The 21,569-nt window shown below is 38.0% G+C and overlaps 2 protein-coding genes and 1 pseudogene across 2 annotated transcripts in view; 2 read left to right on the forward strand and 1 right to left on the reverse strand.

The window, feature by feature from the left end:
* The window catches only part of AXDND1 (axonemal dynein light chain domain containing 1), an 89,913-nt gene that overhangs the window by 16,160 nt on the left and 52,184 nt on the right, over window positions 1-21,569 (forward strand). Inside the window, exon 9 of the mRNA XM_030302893.1 lies at window positions 381-502. Within this exon, the coding sequence (XP_030158753.1) occupies window positions 381-502 (122 nt within the window). The remainder of the gene's footprint in view (window positions 1-380; window positions 503-21,569) is intronic.
* Window positions 3,289-3,693, forward strand: LOC115505494 (40S ribosomal protein S15a-like; the record flags this gene model as incomplete). The annotated part of the gene is made up of 1 exon (XM_032591859.1): window positions 3,289-3,693. A coding segment is annotated over exon 1 (390 nt), but the record flags the coding sequence as incomplete, so codon positions are not given.
* Window positions 8,789-9,427, reverse strand: LOC115505495 (annotated as a pseudogene).

The raw sequence follows: 21,569 nt of genomic DNA on the forward strand, positions 1-21,569 counted from the left end.
GACGATTTATAATCTGAAACAGTTTTTTTGTTTTTCTTGACCATGATATTTGAGCAGATGCCAGTCAATCTGTAGAATGTTCTTCAGTTTTGGTTTGTCTGACATGTACTTATGATTAGATTCAGGTTATATACTCTTGTCAGGGATGATATAGAAGCAATACCGTAATCTCAATGCACCGTATAAAGAGGTACATGATTAAACATAGATGTTTAAAAATAATATATCATTTGTGTGTATATATTTATAAGGAAAATATAAGTGACATAAATTATCAAGGTGTTTCTTAAACATTCACATTCAGAGTGTTTACCTCCTAAAATGGGTTTTTACTGACAAGACTGTAATAAACACTGATGATACTCCTTATCTTCTGCCAGATGCACAAACTACTGCATATGCTGAAGAAGGAACAGACTATTTACAATACAGTATTTCATGAACTTATTCGACAAGTCAGTGTGGACTGTGCAGATAGAGGAGAACTACTGTCCAAAATCAGGTTAGAGCCATTATTGGAATATCCTGGTTTCCTTTTGAGTTTTATGTTACAATTATGTTTATATCTGTTTTTGAGCAAATCACAAAAGTTCCCTTCTTTATCCTATTGGTAACAAGGAACTGAATTGCATTTCTGTTATTTTTTCTATAGTAAAAATATAATAGTTGAGAACTTCCTTAAGATGATTTCTGTTGGGATGTTTGATACCATAGTCTTTTATGATTAGGAGTGAAGTGCTATGTGAAATACTAGACAAAGTATAGATTTTGGAGACAGACTGATCTGGTTTAAATCATCACGTAGATGTGTGACTTTGGTAAAAGTGTGAGCCTTAGTTTCCTCATCTGTAAATGCAGGTAATAACTACTGTGAACATTTTCTTTGCCCATTTGTTCACTCATCACTCAGTGATGTCTGTTGAGTGTCTGTGTCAAGCCTTAGGATGCTTCATAGGATTGTCACGAGAAGTAGATGCTCAGTACATATAATTATTACAGATGATCGTGATAAATACTATTGTCGTATAATGCTTCTTATGACTGTGGTACTTTACAAAAAGCTGGAAGGAATAGTGGAATTAGAATACTGGGTTCAAATTTTGTATCTACAGTTTACTTGCCATGGAACCACAAGCAAATTATTAGCTCTCTCTGAATGAGAATTAATAACATAAATTTGCCCTATTTGCCTGCTGTCTGATTTATGGAAGCTGAGTCCTCCTATCTGATGGTGCTGAGAAACGAAGAGCAAAGCCGTTAATAAGAGACTGGTCAAGATTAGATACTAAGGAGTAGGTTCTTAGAGCACCTAAACAGCTGGAGAATGCAAATTAGAATGAAGAAAGGGACAGCTGAAGTTTGAGTTGTCATTCTAAGAACAAAGCCTGGGATAGATGAGGAAGCACGGTAAAGGAGCTGGATGACTCAGAGTGGATTCAGACTTGCCCCTTATCAGGAGTAGGGATGAGTGGGACTCTTCCAGCTGATTTCAGGAATTAGCTTCTAGGGGCCCAGATCAGGTGGGGTTCTATCCCAGGAAGTCTGACGGAAAGAGACAGGCAGGCAAGCCAAAACCAAAAATCGTTTAAGAAAAGTTGAGTCACCAGGGAGACAAAAACACTAACTTCAGAGTACCAGATTTAGGATTACAGTAGGGCTTCAAAGCCAAGGATTTATAATAAAGTTGGGAATTAAGAATATAAAGTAGGTGATGGGGCAGCTGGCTGGCTCAGTCGGTAAGGCCATGTGACTTTTTATCTCGGGGTCAAGAGTTCAAACCCCATGTTGGGGCTTTAAATAAATAAATAAGCAAATATATACATGCATAAATAGAAAGTGTACATGAGTGTGAAATATTTTTTAAAAAAGGAATACAAAGTAGGATTGAGGCTAATTGCTGCAAATATTCATGATGTGGCTGTGGAATGGTGAAATACCCAGTAGGTTCAGAAGAATCTAGTGGCCAGCATTTTCTTGTGATAGGAGGTCTTTTGAAGTAGGGCTCACCTTCACTGGGGAGGACTCTGGTTGTCCTGAGCCTGGTATCTTAAAAGAGTTTTCCCTGCTTCCTAAGGTTATTGTGAGGACCGAACAGAAGTCCCCAAGGAATGGTAACACCACGCATGCCTTGCAAACACTTGCCGTCAGCCTCTGACTTCCTCTCTCTGTTTGCATGTTACCGTAGCTCTCTGCCCCTGCTCTCCTTGAGTGCTTTCTGATCGGCTTGTGTGTGTCTCTGCTTTTCATGTAACTGCCTCCAGGCCTGTTGCAGCAGAAGGAAGTTTTCACGTGCAACAGAGTTTCATAATAACATTTTATCTTATAGGGGAGTAATAACTCCCAGATTGGACATGAGCTGAGTAAGATTCTCACATTACTAAGAAATAGAGCTGCTGCTATAATCTTTCTGGTCGACACTATCAATATCTTTAGATGCAGACACCTGCCTTTTTTTTGGTTGTTGTTATTTTTACTTTTACAGTATTTTATTATGGAAATTTCCACATATCTGTAAAAATGGAAGTAATTTTAATGTGAGCACACACATACTCATTATCTAGATACTGCCATTTACATTTTACTCTACTTATTTATCACTTGTCTGTCCAGCTAGTCATCCTTCTATCCACCCACCAGTTTCATGTACTTCAAAGTAAATTGCTGACCTCAGTATATTTCCCCCTTCTTTGTCATGTATATCATTACCCAGACAGAGTTCATTATTTACTTACCTTTTTTTCCCTTTTGAGTAAAATTTATGTGTATTGAGAAACACAAATCTTATCTGCCTTTGTTGACTTTTGACAAATACATACACTTACATAATCCAAACTCTTATCAAGATATGGAGAATTACCATCACCCCACAAAATTGCCAAAATTTGCTCTTTCTCAGTAAATACCCACCCCTACTTTTCCAGAAGTTCTGACTTCTTTCCCTCTTAGATTAGTTTCACCTATTTAGGAACTGTGTATAAATGGGACCATAGAGCACATATACAGTTAACCCTTGAACAACATGTGATTGGACTGTGCAGGTTCACTTACAGCAGATTTTTTAGGGTATAGTACTGTAAATGTATTTTCTCTTCCTTATGATTGTCTTAATGATGTTTTCTTTTCTCTAGCTTACTTTATTGTAAGAATACAGTGTATAATACACGTAACATACAAAATATGTGTTAATCAACTGTTTATGTTACTGGTAAAGCTTCTGGTCAACAACAGACTATTAGTAGTTAAGTTTTTGGGGAGTCAAAAGTTTTATGTGGGCTCTTTCTGCCATCTTTCCGTGCTGCCCTAATGGTGCGCATGAATGTCCTGGCAGATGCTCTCAAGAGCATTAATGGTGCTGAAAAGAAAGGCAAACGCCAGGTTCTTATTAGAGCATGCTCCAAAGTCATCTTCCGCTTTCTGACTGTGATGATGAAGCTTGGTTACATTGGCAAATTTGAAATCATCGATGATCACAGAGCTGGGAAAATTGTTGTGAACCTCACAGGCAGGTTAAAGAAGTGTGGAGTGATCAGCCCCAGGTTTGATGTACAACTCAAAGATCTAGAAAAATGGCAGAATAATCTGCTCCCGTCCCGCCAGTTTGGTTTCATTGTACTGACAACCTCAGCTGGCATCATGGACCATGAAGAAGCAAGACAAAAACACACAGGAGGGAAAATCCTGGGATTCTTTTTCTTTTTTTTTTTTATTTTTTATTTTTAAAAAAAAAATTTTTTTTTTCAACGTTTATTTATTTTTGGGACAGAGAGAGACAGAGCATGAACGGGGGAGGGGCAGAGAGAGAGGGAGACACAGAATCGGAAACAGGCTCCAGGCTCTGAGCCATCAGCCCAGAGCCTGACGCGGGGCTCGAACTCCCGGACCGCGAGATCGTGACCTGGCTGAAGTCGGACGCTTAACCGACTGCGCCACCCAGGCGCCCCAACTGGGATTCTTTTTCTAGGGATGGAATACATTCATACAAATAAAATGCCTCATTGGAAAAAAAAAAAGTTTTATGTGGATTTTTGATTGTATGGGGGTTAGTGCCCCCAACCTCCACATTGTTTAAGAGTCAACTGTACCTTTTAATGTAAGGCATCTTTCATTTAGCATGTCATCTATGTTGTTGCATATACTGATGGTTCATTCCTTTGTATTGCTGGGTAAACAGTTTATTCATTCTCCTATTGATGGACACTGAGTTCTTTCCAGTTTGAATAAAGCTACCATGAGCATTCTTGTATGAATCTTTTCCTGCAAATGTATTTTCATTTCTTGGGTAAATATGTAGGATGGGATGAGGTGAGTTTACGTTTATTTTTATTATTTTTTTAAATTTTTATTTTTTTTAATGTTTATTTTTGAGAGAGAGAGACAGAGTATGAGTGGGGGAGGGACAGAGAGAGGGAGACACAGAATCCAAAACAGGCTCCAGGCTCTGAGATGTCAGCACAGAGCCCAGTGTGGGGCTCAAACTCGGGAGCTGTGAGATCATGACCTGAGCTGAAGTCGGACGCTCAACCGACTAAGCACCCAAGGCTCCCCTAAGTTTATTTTTATAAGAAGTTGTTATACTTTTACTTTAAATGGTTACACCATGATATACTCCCACTAACAATGTATGAGGGTTCTGGTGGTTCTATATTTTTGCCAACATTTAATTTTGTGAGTTTAAAAAATTTTGGCCATTCTGGTGGGTATGTGATAATATATTATTATGGTTTAAACTTGCATTTTCCTGCCAACAAATTGTGTTGAACACATTTTCATGAGCTTATTGACCATATATTATTTTTGTAAAATGTCTGTTCCGGTATTTTGCCTAATTTTAAATTGGTTTGTCTTTTCATTATTGAGTTGTAGGAGTTCTTTACATATTCTAGAAACTAGTCTTTTGTCATGTATGTATGTGTGTGTGTGTATAATCTCATATTTACATATATTAAGAATATTTGTGGGGCGCCTGGGTGGCGCAGTCGGTTAAGTGTCCGACTTCAGCCAGGTCACGATCTCGCGGTCCGCGAGTTCGAGCCCCGCGTCAGGCTCTGGGCTGATGGCTCAGAGCCTGGAGCCTGTTTCCGATTCTGTGTCTCCCTCTCTCTCTGCCCCTCCCCCGTTCATGGTCTGTCTCTCTCTGTCCCAAAAATAAATAAACGTTGAAAAAAAAATTAAAAAAAAAGAATATTTGTAAATATATGTACTTAATATGTGCTCCTAGTTTGTTACTTGCCTATTCACTTTTTAAAAAATGTTCTCATCTGACTCTTTTAAAAGATAAAAGTTTTTTCTTGAGAGATTAAGAGAGAGAGTGTGAGTGTGCAAATGTGTGAGTATGGGAGGTACAGAGGAGGTGGGAAAGAGAGAATCTTAAGCAGGCTCAATGTCAAGCATGGAGCCTTATGTGGGGCTTGATCTCATGACTCTGAAATCATGACCTGAGCCAAAATCAAGAGTCAGACGCTTAACTGACTGAGCCACTCAGCACCCAGCAGGCACCCCTTCTTCTCCTCTCCTCTCCTCTCCTCTCCTCTCCTCTCCTCTCCTCTCCTCTCCTCTCCTCTCCTCTTCTCTTCTCTTCTCTTCTCTTCTCTTCTCTTCTCTCTTCTCTCTTTTTCTTTCACAGGGAGAGAGAAGATAAAAGATTTCTTTTTTTTTTAACGTTTATTTATTTTTGAGACAGAGAGAGACAGAGCATGAATGGGGGAGGGTCAGAGAGAGGGAGACACAGAATCTGAAACAGGCTCCAGGCTCTGAGCGGTCAGCACAGAGCCCGACGCGGGGCTCGAACTCACGGACTGCGAGATCATGACCTGAGCCGAAGTCGGACGCTTAACCGACTGAGCCACCCAGGCGCCCCAAAAGATTTCTTTTAAGAATAGTTTTAAATTTGGGGCGCTTGGGTGGTTCAGTCATTTAAGCATCCCACTTTGGCTCAGGTCATGATCTCACAGTTTGTGGGTTCGAGCCCTGTGTTGGGCTCCGTGCTGGCCACTTGGGGCCTGGAGCCTGCTTTGGATTTGGTGTCTCCCTCTCTCTCTGCCTGTCCCCGCCTTGTGAGCCTTGCGTGCACTCTCTCTCAAAAATAAACAAACATTAAAAAAAAATTTTTTTTAAAGAATAGTTTTAAATTAAAGAATTGAGCAGATAATAGATTCCATTTACCCTCCCCTCCTCCATATACAGTTTCCTTCATTAGTAACATCTTATATTAATGTGGTATATTTGTTATAATTAATGAAGCAATATTGATATACTATGGTTAACTAAAGTCCATAGGTTACATCGTGATTTATTTTTTATGTTGTATTGTTCTATGGGTTTTTGGCAAATGCATATTTTTCTACCCTAAAAAGGAATGAAGTACTGATACATGGTATAACATGGATGAACCTTGAAAGCATTATGCTAAGTGAAAGAAACTAGCCATAAAAGGTCACAGTATTGTAAGGTTCCGGTTATATGAAATGTCCTGAGGATGCAAATCCAGACAGGGAGAAAGAGGAATGAAGAGTGATTGCTAATGGGTACCATTAAGGATTTGAGGGAGGATGAGAAAATACTTTAGAATTAGATAATGCTGATAGTTGTACAACTATTTGAATATACTAAGCAGTATAATACACTTGAAATATATATATATTTTATTTTGAGAGAGACAGACACAGCATGAGCAGGGGAGGGCCAGAGAGAGGGAGAGACAGAGAAAACCCCAAGCAGGCTCTGCACTGTTAGGGTAGAGCCTGATGTGGTGCTCAAACTCACAAACCGCAAGATCATGACCTGAGCTGAAACCAAGAGTTGGACGCTTAAGCCACTGAGCCACCCGGTGCCCCAGTAGTATATACTTTAAAGGATGAATTTTATGACATGTAAATTATTTCTCAATAAAAAAATTATAAAGTGTTCATAGGTAGTCATTTCATCATTGTGATTCCTTATTTTCACATATTCCTTTGTGTATCAAATTTCACATACTAAAAAAATTAAAGAGCTAATTTATGTAAGTATAATCTTCCTTTCTATAACCTTACTCACTAATTCTCATTTTGTACTGTGAAAATACTCAGAATAACTCTGTTTTCTTTTACCTTACAGCTCCTTAAAATATTTTTTATTTAAAAAATGAAAAAAAATTTTTTTAACGTTTATTTATTTTTGGACAGAGAGAGACAGAGCATGAACAGGGGAGGAGCAGAGAGAGAGGGAGACACAGAATCTGAAACAGGCCCCAGGCTCCGAGCTGTCAGCACAGAGCCCGATGTGGGGCTCGAACTCACGGACCGTGAGATCATGACCTGAGCCGAAGTCTGACTCTTAACCGACCAAGCCACCCAGGCGCCCCTAAAATATTTGAAAATAGCCATTTTTGTCTTCTCTTTTATGCCTTCTTTTATCCAGGCTAAACATCCCCACTTCTTTCAAGTTTTCTTAGTAAAATATACTGTGTGTGGAAAGCACACTAATTAGTCAATATTGATTTCATGCCGTATCACCGCCATTACAATGTCATAGAGAACAGTTTCATGCCCCCGAGCCCCCACATGTCACCTATTCATTCCTTCTCTATTCCCATTCCCTTGAACCTGTAGCAACCACTGACCCTTCTACTGTCTCTATACTTTTTTTTTCTTGCAGAATGTGACATAGTTGGGATCATGCAGCACATAGTCTTTTCAGACTGGTTGCTTTACTCACACCTGAATTTTAACTGCTGACATATTTTCTGACCATTATTTTGTGGAATTCATTAAGTTGTGAGCATCGTATCATTGCTTTTGAACAATTTGATTATGATGTGCCTTGGTATAATTTTCTCTATGTTTCTTGTGATTGGTGGTCATTGAGCTTTTTGGATCTGTGAGTGTATGTTTTTCATCAAATATGGGAATTTTTTAGCTAGTTTTTCTTCTTCAAGTATTTTTTTCTACCCTCCCCCCTTTTCAGGAGAGTCCATTTACTCACATATCAGCCCACTAATAATGACATAGTCCTGATAATGTTTTGAACATTTTTTCTTTTAAAATCTTTTTCTGTTCATTTTATATAGTTGTTCTACTGCTTGATTGCTTGATTTTGGAGACAGAGAAGAAAGTGCAAGCAGGGGAGAGGGGCAGAAGAAGAGAGAGAATCTTAAGCAGGCTCCATGCTCAGCACAGAACCTGATGTGGGCTTCTATCCCATGACCATGAGATCATGACCTGCACTGAATCAAGAGTTAGATGCTTAACCAACTGAACCATCCACCCAGGGGCCCCTCATTTTGTATAGTTTCTACTGTTCTATCTTCAAGTTCACTAATCTTTTCTTCTAAAGTATCTAATCTGCTTTAAATCCCATTCAGTGATGTTTCCAACTCAGATATTGTAGTTTTCATCTCTGAAAGCTCAATATGGGTCATTTCAAAAATATTTGCCATGTCTCTACTTAACATTGCAAGCGTACAAAATATAGTTATAGGTTTTTTTTCCCCAAAGCTGATATATCTATTTTGTAATGGAAGCGAGTACTTTCAGTATTTTTAGTTGCTGCATTTTAAAAACATCTAAAGCTATTTGTATGGTTCTTCCCAAACCCTCAATCCTGCCATGGGATCCCAGGCCAGGAGGCTATAGGAAGGACTATTGAATTTCTGAGTGCAAGAAAATGGTGTCCCTTGCCCAAAGTTTCTCCAAGCAGAGCCAACCGCTCCTCCAAACAGGGCTGATGAGGCTGTCTCAACACCCCTAGGAAGTGGTAATCCTGAAGGCAGTACTTGGAGGGGCGCCTGTCGGATGGGGGAGGTTTCAGGCTAGCCTTCCCCAGATCCCTAACCAGGGTGATCATCACTGGCTACTGTAAGGATCAGGCTGTAAAAATATTTTTGTAGCTCAAGCAGGGACCAGAAGTAATGGGAGATGACTTTCTTCTCTTCTCAGCTATGGGCATCTCTGCGTACGTCTGCTTGTATCCATCAGGCAGGGGTCCTAGCCAAAGTCCTAGCAGCCTCAGAGCACCACCATCTGGCCCCAAGCTCTGGCCCCTGAACGGGCACACTGGCCTCCTGGGGTCCCTGATGCTGAGCAGAAATGTGCAGAGCACATGGGCAAAGTCTGTCCTGGAACCCAGCCAGGAGCTGGTTCAGACTTTTAGGCTTTAACTTTTCTGGAAACCACTGTATATAGGGGCCAGGGAGACCCCTGAAAGCGTTGAAGCACAGATTTGTGTCCTCCACCAGTGCAGGCGCCTGTACCTATAGAGCCGTCTCCTGACGCTTCTATATGGAAATCTCATCAGGTCCACCCTGAGACTTTGGCAAGGCAATTTTCTGTGCCACCAAAGTGCATGAAAACTTATCTCCTAGTATCTGAATGACCTCTTCCGGCTTTGAATGTCCTTGTCTGTTAATTCTAACATTTATGCCAGTTCTGGGTGAGTTTTTTCTCCTCATAGGTGTGTTCTCTGCTTTCTTTGCATGCCTGGTAAATTTGATTGGATGGCAGACATTGTGAATTTTAGCTTATTGGATGCTGTGTATTTTTGCATTTCTAAAAATATTCTTGAACTTTGATTTGTGACATGATTAAGCTACTTGAAAACAGTTTGGTGCTTTTGGGCCTTTAGGCAGACCAGAACAGTGCTTAATTTATGGCTAATTGTTTGTAAATACTTTGGCAAGACTTTTCTTTGAATCCTAAGTTTTTCCAGACTGGCTGGTTAGAACCAGCACCATTTCTAGCAGTGTGTGAGTGCTGGGTGCTCTTACCTCCCGATCCTTTCAGATGGTTTCTTCCCCAGCCTCAGGTAGTTTCTTCACATTTATGATCTTTCCTGATCTCGATGATGATCCTGATCTTTCCTTAGCTGATTACTTGAGAAGGACCCTCTGCAGACCTCCAGAGGATCTCTCGGAATAGCTCTTTTCTCTCCAGTACCCTGTCCTCTGAACTCTTGCTGCTTTCCTCTCCCTAGGCTCTTAGCTCTGTCTCCTTAACTCAGAGAGTCCGCTGGGCTTCTCCAGCGTTCTCTCTCCTTGTGCTTTGGCCTGGAAACTTTCAAGTCTGCAACTTGGAGCAATCATAAGGCTTTATTTACTTCTAGTCTCTCACTGATTACTCTCTTTCATTGCCTTGTATTCAGTGTCTTGAAAATTTTTGTTTCACATGTATCTTGAAAATTGTTTTACATACTTTGCCTTTGTTGTTGTCGACGTCGTCATTGAGGTTATTTCAGGCAGGAGAATAAATTTAGTTCCTCTGGATTTATTTTTATTTTTGTACCTGTATCTATACCACAATCCTATGTATAGGTTAATATCCTTAATAAGTTTTAGAAAATTATCAGTGGTGATCTCTTTGGTAAATATCTGTTCTCCATTTTCTCTGTTTTCTCTTTTTGGAACTCTGATTAAGTTTATATTAGACATTCTCATCTGTGCTTTTTGTCTCTTTATCTCTTTTTCATAATTTCCAACACCTTGTCTCTGTACTATATTTTGGGTAGTTTTTTCAAAGATATTAATAAGCTCTTTAGCTGCATCTTTTCTGCTAAAACCCATCTTTTGAGTTTTATAATCAATAATTGTATTATCCACCTAAGAGTTCTGTTGTTTGTTTTTGTATCTGTCTCATCATATTTAATATTTTTTATTGCTCATTTATTTTTAGATTCAATCTTTCATTTCTCAAACATTTCATGGATGGTTTCATATTCTAAATCTCATACTTCTAATATAGGAAACTATTAGTATCTAGAATTACTATTTGTTGTTTCTTCTTGGTCTCATTTATGATGGTTTATTTACATATTTTGCAATATTTGCTTTTATAGCTAACATTTGGTTAATCTTAATCATGAAATCCTCAGAATGTAAATCATGGATGCTTCCTGAAGAGAGGATTTGTATTTTCTTCCTTCTGGAATCCTGACCGTATGTGATAGTCCAGTACTCAGGTCTCTTACTTTGAAGCCAGTCCAAGGCTTAGTGTCAGACCCAAAGTTGGTATTTTAAAAAATTTATTTATTTATTTTTAATTGAAGTGTAGTTGACATATAATATTATATTAGTGTCAGGTGTACAACATAGTGATTTGACATTATATACATTACAAAATACTCACCATGATAAGTCACCATAGAAAAGTAATACAATACTTTTTACTGTATTCCCTGTGCTGTACTTTACAGCTTCATAACTTATTTATTTTATAACTGAGAGTTTGTACCTCTTAGTCCCCTTCAACTACTTTGCCCAGCCCTTTATCGCCTCTCCTCTGGCAACCACCAGTTCTCTGTACTTATAAGTCTGCTTCTGTTTTGTTTTCTTTGTTTTGTTTTTCAGATTCCACATATAAGTGAAATCAAAATGGTATTTGTTTTCTTTGTCTAACTTATGTCTCTTAGCATAATACCTTTTGGTCCATATCACAAATGGCGAGCTTTTTTTTTAATGACTGGCTAATATTCCATTGTTTATATATACAACTATTTCCTTATCCATTCATCTATTGATGGATACTTACGTTGCTTCCATATCTTTGTTATTGTAAATAATGCTGCAATAAACACAGGAGTGCATTTATCTTTTCAAATGAGTTTTTTTTTTTTTTTTATATTCTTCAAGTAAATACTCAGAAGTGGAATTACTGGATCATATGGTATTTTTATTTTTAATTTTTTGAGGAACCTCCGTACTATTTTCATAGTGCTGCACCAATTTACATTCTCACCAATAATGCATGAGGGTTCCTTTTTTTCCACATCCTCACCAACACTTGTTATTTTGGACCCCTTTTTTTTTTTTTTAAAGATTTTATTTGTAAGTAATCTCTACACCCAATGGGGGTCTTGAACTCACAGTCCACAGATCAAGAGTCCTACACTCCACTGACTGAGCTAGGCAGGTGCTATTTTGGGTCTTTCTGATTCCAGCCATTGTGACAGGTATGAGGTGATACCTTATTGTGGTTTTGATGTGCATTTCCTTGATGATTAGTGATGTTGAGCATCTTTTCATGTGCCCGTTGTTCATCTGCATGTATTTTTTGGAAAATTATCTATTCATGTGTTCTGCCTATTTTTAAATCACACTGTTTCATTGGTGTTAACTTATATGATTTCTTTATCTATTTTGGATATTAGCCCCTTATTGGATATATCACTTGCAAATATCTCCTTTTCAGTAGATTGCCTTTTGTTTTGTTGATGGTTTTCTTCACTGTGCAAAAGTGTTTTATTTTGGTGTAGTCCCGCTTACTTATTTTTGCTTTTGTGTGGCCCTTTTCTGAAGAGAGGGATCCAAAAAATATTGCTAAGACCGATGTCAGAGAGATTATGGCCGATGTTTTCTTTTAGAAGTTTTTTGGTTTCAGAGCCCACATTTAAGTCTTTATTCCATTTTGAGTTTATTTTTGTATATTGTATGATGTAAGAAAGTGGTCTAATTTCATTCCTTTCATTATGTTCATCCAGTTTTCTCAATACCATTTATCAAAGAGATTGTCTTTTCCCTATGCTATAGTCTTGCCTCCTTTGTCATAGATTAATTGACTATATAAGTGTGGGTTTATTTCTGGCCCTCTGCTTTATTCCATTGATCTATGTGTCTGTTTTTGTGTGTGTACCACGCTGTTCTGACTACCAATGCGTTGTAGAATAGTTTGAAATCTGGGAGTGTGATACCTTCAGCTTTGTTCTCCTTTCTCAAGATTGGTTTGGCTCTTAGGGTTTTTAAGGTTCCATATGATTTTAGGATTATTTGTTCTAGTTCTGTGAAAATTGTTGTTAGCATTCTGATAGAGATTGCATTGAGTCTGTGGGTTGCTTTGGGTAGCAAGGACATTTTAATGATACTAATTTTTCTGATCCATGAGTAGGGTGTATCTTTTCATTTGTTTGTGTTATCTTTAATTTCTTACATCAATATCTTACAGTTTTCAGAGTATAGGTCTTTCATCTCCTTGGTAAAATGTATTACTAGATATTTTATTATTTTTGGTGAGATTATAAAAGAGATTTTTTTTCCTTTTTTTAATTAAAAAAATTGTTTTTGTTACTAAATGGGATTGTTTTCTTGTTTTTTCAGTTTATTCATTTTGAGAGAGAGATCGAGAGTGCAAGGGGAGGGGCAGAGAGAGAGGGAGAGAGAGAGAATCCTAAGCAGGCTGTGCTCTTGTCAGTGCAGAGCTGAACATGGGCTTGATCTCACAAACTGTGAGATCATGACGTGAGCTGAAATCAAGAGTCAGAGGCTTAACCGACTGAGCCACCCAGGCACCTCAGATGGGATTGTTTTCTTAATTTCTCTGCTAGTTTGTTATTAGTATATAGAAATGTAACATTTCTATATATTAATATTGTATCCTGCAAATTTACTGAATTCATTTATTAGTTCTAATAGTTTTTTGGGGGAGTCTTTAGGGTTTGCCATATATAATATTATGTCATATGCAAATAGTGACAGTTTTATTTCTTCCTTACCAATTTGAATTCCTTTTATTTTTGTTTCTTGTCTGATTGCTCTGGCTAGGACTTCTAGTACTATGTTGAATACAAGTGGTGAGAGTAAGCATCTTTGTGTTGTTACTGATGTTAGAGAAAATATTTCACCTTTTAACCATTGAGTATGTTAACTGTGAGTTTGTCATAGATAGGCTTTATTATATTGAGTTATGTTCCCTCTGTATCATTTTGTTGAGAGTTTTATCACGAATGGATGTTGAATTTATCAAATACTTTTTCTGCATCTATTGAGATGAGCATATGGTTTTTATCCTCTATTTTGTTAATGTGGTATATCCCACTGATTGATTTGTGGACATTGACTCATTCTTCCATCCCTAGAATAAATCCCACTTGATTGTGGTCACTGATTCTTTTAATGTGTTGTTGAACTTGGCTTGCTAATATTTTGTTGAGGATTTTGGCATCTATGTTCCTTAAGAATAATTGACTTCTAATTTTCTTTTTTTGTGATGTCTTTGGTCTTGCTATCAGGGTAATGCTGTCTTTAACAAAACAATTCTTCCTTTTCTATTTTTTGGAATAGTTTGAGAATAGGTGTTAACTCTTCTTTAAATATTTGGCAGAATTCACCTTTGCAGCCATCTCATCCTGGCTTCTGTTGGTTTTGAGGTTTTTGTTTAGTGATTCAATTTAATTACTAGTAATTTGTCTGCTTAGATTTTCTATTTCTTCTTGATTCATTCTGCTAAGGTTGTATGTTTCTAGGAATTTATCCATTTCTTCTAGGTTGTTGGAATTTGTTGGTAAATAATTTTTCCTAGTAGTCTCTTGTAGTCCTTTGTATTTCTGTGGAGTCATTGTACCTTCTATTTCATTTCTGATTTTATTTATTTGAGTACTCTCTCTTCTTTTCTTGATGAGTCTGGCTAAAGGTGTATCAAGGTGTTATTTTCAGAGAAATGCCTTTTAAGTTCACTGATCTTTTTTTTTTTTTCAGTTTATATTTTCTTTTTTTGTTAATTAAAAAAATTTTTAAGCTTTATTTATTTTTTGAGAGAGAGAAAGAGAGAGTGACAGAGTGCTAGCAGAGGAGGGGAAGAAAGAGAGGGAGACACAGAACCTGAAGCAGGCTCTAGGCTTCGAGCTGTCAGTACAGGGCCCGACATGGAGCTTGAACTCACGAACCGTGAGATCATGACCTGAGCCGAAGTCAGATGCTTAATCAACTGAGCCACCCAGGCACCCCATATTTTATTTATTTCTGCTCTCTGATCTTTAGTATTTCCTTCCCTCAACTAACTTTGGGCTTTATTCTTCTTTTTTCTAGTTCCTTTAGGTGTAAGATTAGATTATTTGATATTTTTCCTATTTCTTGAGGTAAGCTCGTATCACCATAAACTTCCCTCTTAGAACTGCTTTTGCTGTGTCCTATATATTTGTAAACAATGTGTTCCCATTTTTATTTACCTCAAGGTATTTTTTAATTTTCTGTTTGATTTCTTTGTTAACCCATTTTTTTCTTTTTAGTAGCATGTTGTTTAGCCTCTAGTTTCATACTGTTGTGATCAGAAAAGATGCTTGACATGATTTAAATCTTCTTAAATGTATTAAGACCTGTTTTATGGCCTGATTTATGACCTATCTTGAAGTGTTTCAGATATACTTGAAAAAAATGCATTCTGCTGTTTTTGGATGAAATGTTCTCTATATATCTCTTGAGTCCATCTGATCTAATGTCATTCAAAGCCACTGTTTCCTTATTGATTTTCTGTCTGGGATGATCTATCCATTGATGTAAGTGGAGTATTAAAGTCCCCTACTGTTTTTGTATTACGTCAATTTCTCCCTTTATATCTGTTAATACTTACTTTATAAGTTAGATGCTTCTATATTGGGTGGATAGATATTTACAATTGCTATATCCTTTTGCTCCCTTTAGCGTTATGTAATGTTGTTCTTTGTCCCTTGTTATGTTTTTTGTTCTGAAGTCTATTTTGTGTGATATAAATATTGCTACCCCAGCTTTTTTTCATTTCCATTTGTATGGAATATCTTTTTCTATCCCTTCACTTTCAGTCTGTATATGTCTATATGTGAAGTGAGTCTCTTGTAGGCAGCATATAGATGAATCTAGTTTTTTTGGTTTTGTTTAATCACTTAGTCACCTTACACCTTTTGATTGGAGCATTTAGTTCATTTACATTTAAAGTAATTCTTGATATTTGTGCTTATTGCCATTTTGTTCATTGTTTTCTGGTTCTTTTTATAGTTCTTCTCTGTTCCTTTCTTTTCTTGCTTTCTTGTGATTTGATGATTTTCTTTAGTGTTATTCTTGGATTTCTTTGTCTTTAAAATTCCTTGTGTATCTGTTACAAGTTTTTGGTTTGTGGTTACCATGAGATTTATATAGAACACCCTATGTATTTAATAGTCTGCTTTATTTTATTTTATTTTCAAATTTTTATTTAAATTCTAGTTAGTTAACATATAGTGCAATCTTGGTTTCAGGAGTAGAATTCAGTGATTCATCACTTACATACAACAGCCAGTGCTCATCGTAGCAAATGCCTTCCTTAGTACCCATCACTCATCTAGCCCATCCCCCACCCACCTCCTGTTTGTTCCCTATTTTTGGAGAAGAGACTCTCATGGTTTGTTTCCCTCTCTCTTTCCCTGCTGCCCCATATGCTCATCTGTTTTGTTTCTTAAGTCCCACAAATGAGTGAAATCATATGGCATTTGTCTTATTTTGCTTAGCATAGTACATTCTAGCTCCATCCATGTCATTGCAAATGGCAAGATTTCATTCTTTTTTATGGCTAAGTAATATTCCATTGTGTATATATACTGCATCTTCTTTATTCATCCATCAGTTGATGGACATTTGGGCTCTCTCCCTAGTCTGGCTATTGTTGATATTGCTGCTGTAAACATCAAGGTGCATGTACCCCATTGAATCTATATGTTTGTATCCTTTGGGTAAATGCCTAGAGTGCAATTGCTGGATCATAGGGTAGTTCTATTTTTAACTTTTTGAGGAACCTCCATACTGTTTTCCAGAGTGGCTGCACCTGTTTTCATTCCCATCAATAGTGTAAGAGGGTTTCCCTTTCTCTGCATCCTTGCCAACACCTGTTGTTTCTTATGTTGTTAATTTTAACCATTCTGACAGGTGTGAGGTGGCATCTCATCTTGGTTTTGATTTCTATTTTTTGATGATACGTGATGTTGAGCAGCTTTTCATGTGTCTCATAGCTGTCTGGATGTCTTCTTTGGAAAAGTATCTATTCTTGTCTTCTGCCCATTTCTTCACTGGATTATGTGTTTTTTGGGTGTTGATTTTGGTAAGTTCTTTAGAGATTTTGGATACTAACCCTTCATCTGATATGTCATTTGCAAATATCTTCTCACATTCTGTCAGTTGACTTTTAGTTTTGTTGATTGTTTCCTTCACTGTACAGAAGATTTTTGTCTTGATGAGGTCCCAATAGTTCATTTTTGCTTTTGTTTTCCTTGCCTCTGGAGACATGTCTAGTAAGAAATTGCTATGGCTGAGGTCAAAGAGGTTGCTGCCTGTGTTCTCCTTTAGGATTTTGATGGTTTCCTGTCTCACATTTCGGTATTTTATCCATTTTGAGTTTATTTTTGTGTGTGGTATAAGAAAGTGGTCCCTGGGGAACCTGGGTGGCTCAGTCAGTTAAGCGTCTAATTCTTGATTTCTCCTCAGGTCATGATCTCATGGTTTCATGAGTTTGAGCTTCGCATTGGGTTTTACACTAACAGTGCAGAGACTGCTTGGGATTCTCCCCCTCTCTCTGCCCCTCCCTCACTTGTGTTTCTCTGTCTCTCTCAAAACCAATAAATAAACTAAAAAAAAAGGAGGCCCAGTTTCATTCTTCTGCATGTTGCTGTCCAGCTTTCCCAACACCATTTGTTGAAGAGACTGTCTTTTTCCATTGGATATTCTTTCCTGCTTTGTCAAAGATTACTTGACCATATAGTTGTAGGTCCATTTCTGGGTTTTCTATTCTTTTCCATTTATTTATTTATTTATTAATTATACATTTTTATTTATTTATTTTTTTCTGCTCCACTCTCTTCTGTTCCATTGATCTATGTGTCTGTTTTTGTGCCAGTACCCTAGTGTCTTGATGACTGCTGCTTTATAATATAGCTTGAAATCTGGAATTGTGATGCCTCTAGTTTTGTTTTTCTTTTTCAAAATTGCTTTGGCTCTTTGGGGTCTTTTCTAGTTCCATACAAGTTTTAGGATTGTTTGTTGTAACTCTGTGGGAAATGCTGGCGATATTTTGTTGGGGATTGCATTAAATGTGTAGATCACTTTGGGTAGCATAGGCATTTTAACAGTGTTTGTTCTTCCAATCCATGAACGTGGAATGCTTTTCCATTTCTTTGTGTCCTCTTCAATTCCTTTCATAAGTCTTCTATAGTTTTTAGAGTGTAGACCTTTACCTCTTTGTTTAGGTTTATTCCTAGGTATCTAATTGTTTTCAGTGCAATTGTAAATAGGATCACTTCTTTGATTTCTTCTGCTGCTGCTTCGTTATTGGTGTATAGAAATGTAATAGATTTCTGTATGTTTATTTCATATCCTGCGACTTCAATAATTTTTTGGTGGAATCTTTCGTGTTTTCTTCAGAGTATCAAGAAGTCTGCAAATAGTGAAAGTTTGACTTCTTCCTTGCTGATTTGGAGCCTTTTATTTCTTTTTGTTGTGTGATTGCTGAGGCTAAGACTTCTAGTACTATTTAACAGTCTATTTTAATTTGATGTTTAAGTTTAAATACCTTCTAAAAGTAGTAAATTTTACTCCCCACACAGCATTTTATGTACTTAACATATTTTACATCTTTTTACTTTATGTGTCCCTTAGCTAATTATTGTAGATATAATTGGTTTACTGCTTTTGTATTTTAACCTTTATACTACTTTGTAAGTGATTGATCTATTACCTTTATTACATGTTTGCTTTTACCAGTGGATTTTTTTGTTTCATAAGTTTCTTCTACTGGTGGCCTTTCCTTTTCTGCTTAAAGAAGTTCCTTTAACATTTCTTGTTAAGGCCAGGTTAGTGGTGATTAACTCCTTTAACTCTTGTTTGCCTGGGAAACTCAGTTCAATCTGAGTGAACTCCTTTAATTCTGAGTGATAGCCTTGCTGGGTAGAGTATCCTTGGTTGTTGGTTTTTTCCTTTCAGCACTTAGAATATATCATGTCATTCTCTTCTGGCTTGCAAAGTTTCTGCTGAAAAATCAGATGATACTCTTATATGTGTTTTCTTGTACATTACTTACTTTTCTCTTGCTATTTTTTTTAAACTAGTTTGCTTTCTCTTTTTTTTAGATTTTTTTTATTTATTTTAGAGAGAGAGAGAACACAACTGGGGGAAAGGAAAAGAAGGAGAGAGAATCTTTTTTTTTTAAATTTATGTTTATTTTTTATTTATTTTGAGAGAGAGATAGAGAGCAAGCAGGGGAGGGGCAAAGAGAGAGGGAGACAGAATCCCAAGCAGGCTCTGCACTGTCAGCACAGAGCCTGATATGGGGCTCAAACTCACAAACTGTGAGATCATGACCTGAGTCAAAGTTAAGAGTCAGACGCTCAACTGACTGAGCCACCCAGGTACCCCTTCTCTTGCTATTTTTAGTATTCTCTCTTTATTTTTAGTTTTTGGAATTAAAATGCCATTAGGCATTAATATGTGCCTTGATGTGAACATCTTTGGGTTCATCTTGTTTGGGGCTGGCTGTGTTTCCTGGACCTGGATGTTTGTTTCCTTTTTCAGATTAGGGAAATTTTCAACTATTATTTATTCAAATAAATTTTCTACCCCTTTCTTTCTCTCTTTTCCTTCTGAGACCCTATAATATGAATGGTTGTGTACTCAATGTTGCTCTGGTGGTCTATTACCCTATCCTCATTTTAAAAATTCTTTTCTCGGGCGCCTGGGTGGCGCAGTCGGTTAAGCGTCCGACTTCAGCCAGGTCACGATCTCGCGGTCCGTGAGTTCGAGCCCCACGTCGGGCTCTGGGCTGATGGCTCAGAGCCTGGAGTCTGTTTCCGATTCTGTGTCTCCCTCTCTCTCTGCCCCTCCCCCGTTCATGCTCTGTCTCTCTCTGTCCCAAAACTAAATAAATGTTGAAAAAAAAAATTTAAAAAAAAAAAAAAAAAAAATTCTTTTCTCTTTTTGCTGTTCAGCTTAGATGATTTTCACTACCTTGTCTCTAGATCATTGACCCATTCTGTGTCCTCTAATCTTTTTTTTTTCTTTTTTGCATCCTCTAATCTGCTATTGATTCCCGTTAGTCTATTTTTCATTTCAGTTATTGTATTCTTCAGCTCTTATTGGTTCTTCCTTACATTTTCTATCTCTTTATTGAAATTCTTACTATGTTCATCTACTCTTCTCTCAAGTTTGGTCAGTATCTTTATGATCATTACTTTGAACTCTTTATCAGGTAGGTTGCTTATCTCTGTTTCATTTAGTTCTTTTTCTGAGGTTTTGTCTTATTCTTTTATTTGGAATATATTCCTCTGTCTCATTATTTTGTCTAACTTTCTGTGTTTGCTTGTATGTATTAAGTAGGTCAGCTGTGTCTCCTGGCCTTGAAGAAGTGTCTTTGTGGGCCCCAGTAGCACATGGGGCCTGCTGGTCTCCTGAATCACATGATCCAGGGATGACCCTTGTGTGGACTATGTGTACCTTCTTGTTGTGATTGGGCCACAACTGCTGTGGGTGCACTGGTAAGTGGGGCTGGTCCCTGGCACGGCCAGCTCTGAGGCCCGGTTGGACTATTGTAGACATGGCGATGGGTGGGACTGGCTCTCTCTGGAGAAGGAGTCACTTTAAAGGAATGTCTGTGCTGGCTGAGGCTAGCTGCTGGGTGTGACAGAACAGTAGTTGCTTAGGAAGACACTTGTCAGGGTAAGCAGGTTGGGCAGGGTGGATCTGGAAGGGGAGGCTGGGATAGGTTCAGTGGCGCTAACAAGGTAGATGGAGGGTGCCAGAGCCGGCATCCCCCAGTGTCAGGCCATCTCACCTGAAGGAGTGGGGAAAAAGGGTGCTTTCCAGCACTTCTCTTCCTGGAGAAATTTCTTACAGACCCTTGTCCCTCTATCGTATACCCTAAAATTTGTCAATAAATCTTTACTACATTCTAGGTGCTTTTCAAACTGCTGCCTTTGTGTTGGATCCTAGAGTGAGTGATATAATGTGGCAGCCCTTTAAGAACAGAGTCTCAGTTCCTATAACCCTCTAGCTCTTCCAGAGTTAAACCCTGCTGATTTTCAAAGCCAGATGTTATGGGGGTTCATTTTGCCAGTGCAGATCCCAGGGCAGGAGTTGCCCAGTGTGGGGCTTGAAGCCCTTGCTCCTCGGTGAGGGCACTTATCACACTTGTGATATCCCGCCTGCCTGTGGGGCTCTGTACCAGGGTTAGTTCCTGATGGCATCTTTGCCCCTCCCACCTGTTTATTTTATTTATTTATTTATTTATTTATTTAATTTGTTTCTATTTATTTGCTTTGGGGGGGGGAGGGGAGAGAGAGAAAACAAGCAGGGGAGGGGCAGAGAGAAAGAGAGGGAGACACAGAATCTGAAGCAGGCTCCAGGCTCCAAGCTGTGAATGCAGAGCCTAATGTGGGGCTGGAACCCATGAACCATGAGATCATGACTTGATCATGATCAAGCACCCCTGTGTGACTTTTTATTTATATCTTTAGCTGTGAAAGTTCTGTTCTGCTGCTTTTCTGGTCTTTCTCAGAGTAGGGTGGCACTGTTTGCAGTTGCAGCCTTGGTATGTCTATGGGAGGATGTGAGTTCAGAATCTTCCTACTCTGCCGTCTTACCCTCTTCACGCAGTGTTGTTATTTTTACTGGGGCAACCGTGACTTTGGGTTTGCCTAGTGAATACTGATTACCATCTCCCACTCCATTCTTAGCTTATTTTGTTTATTGTTTTTCTTTGTTGCCCCTAGAGATTTCTATTTTTTCCTGCACCCCCAATAATGCTTCAGAAAGTATGCTATGTCATGGATGTAGTTGTATTGTAATAAGAAGACCCTTCAGGGGTGACTGGGTGGCTCAGTCAGTTAAGTGTTTGACTCTT

The sequence above is a fragment of the Lynx canadensis genome, chromosome F1, assembly GCF_007474595.2.
Source record: "Lynx canadensis isolate LIC74 chromosome F1, mLynCan4.pri.v2, whole genome shotgun sequence".
Taxonomy (NCBI): Eukaryota; Metazoa; Chordata; class Mammalia; order Carnivora; family Felidae; genus Lynx; species Lynx canadensis.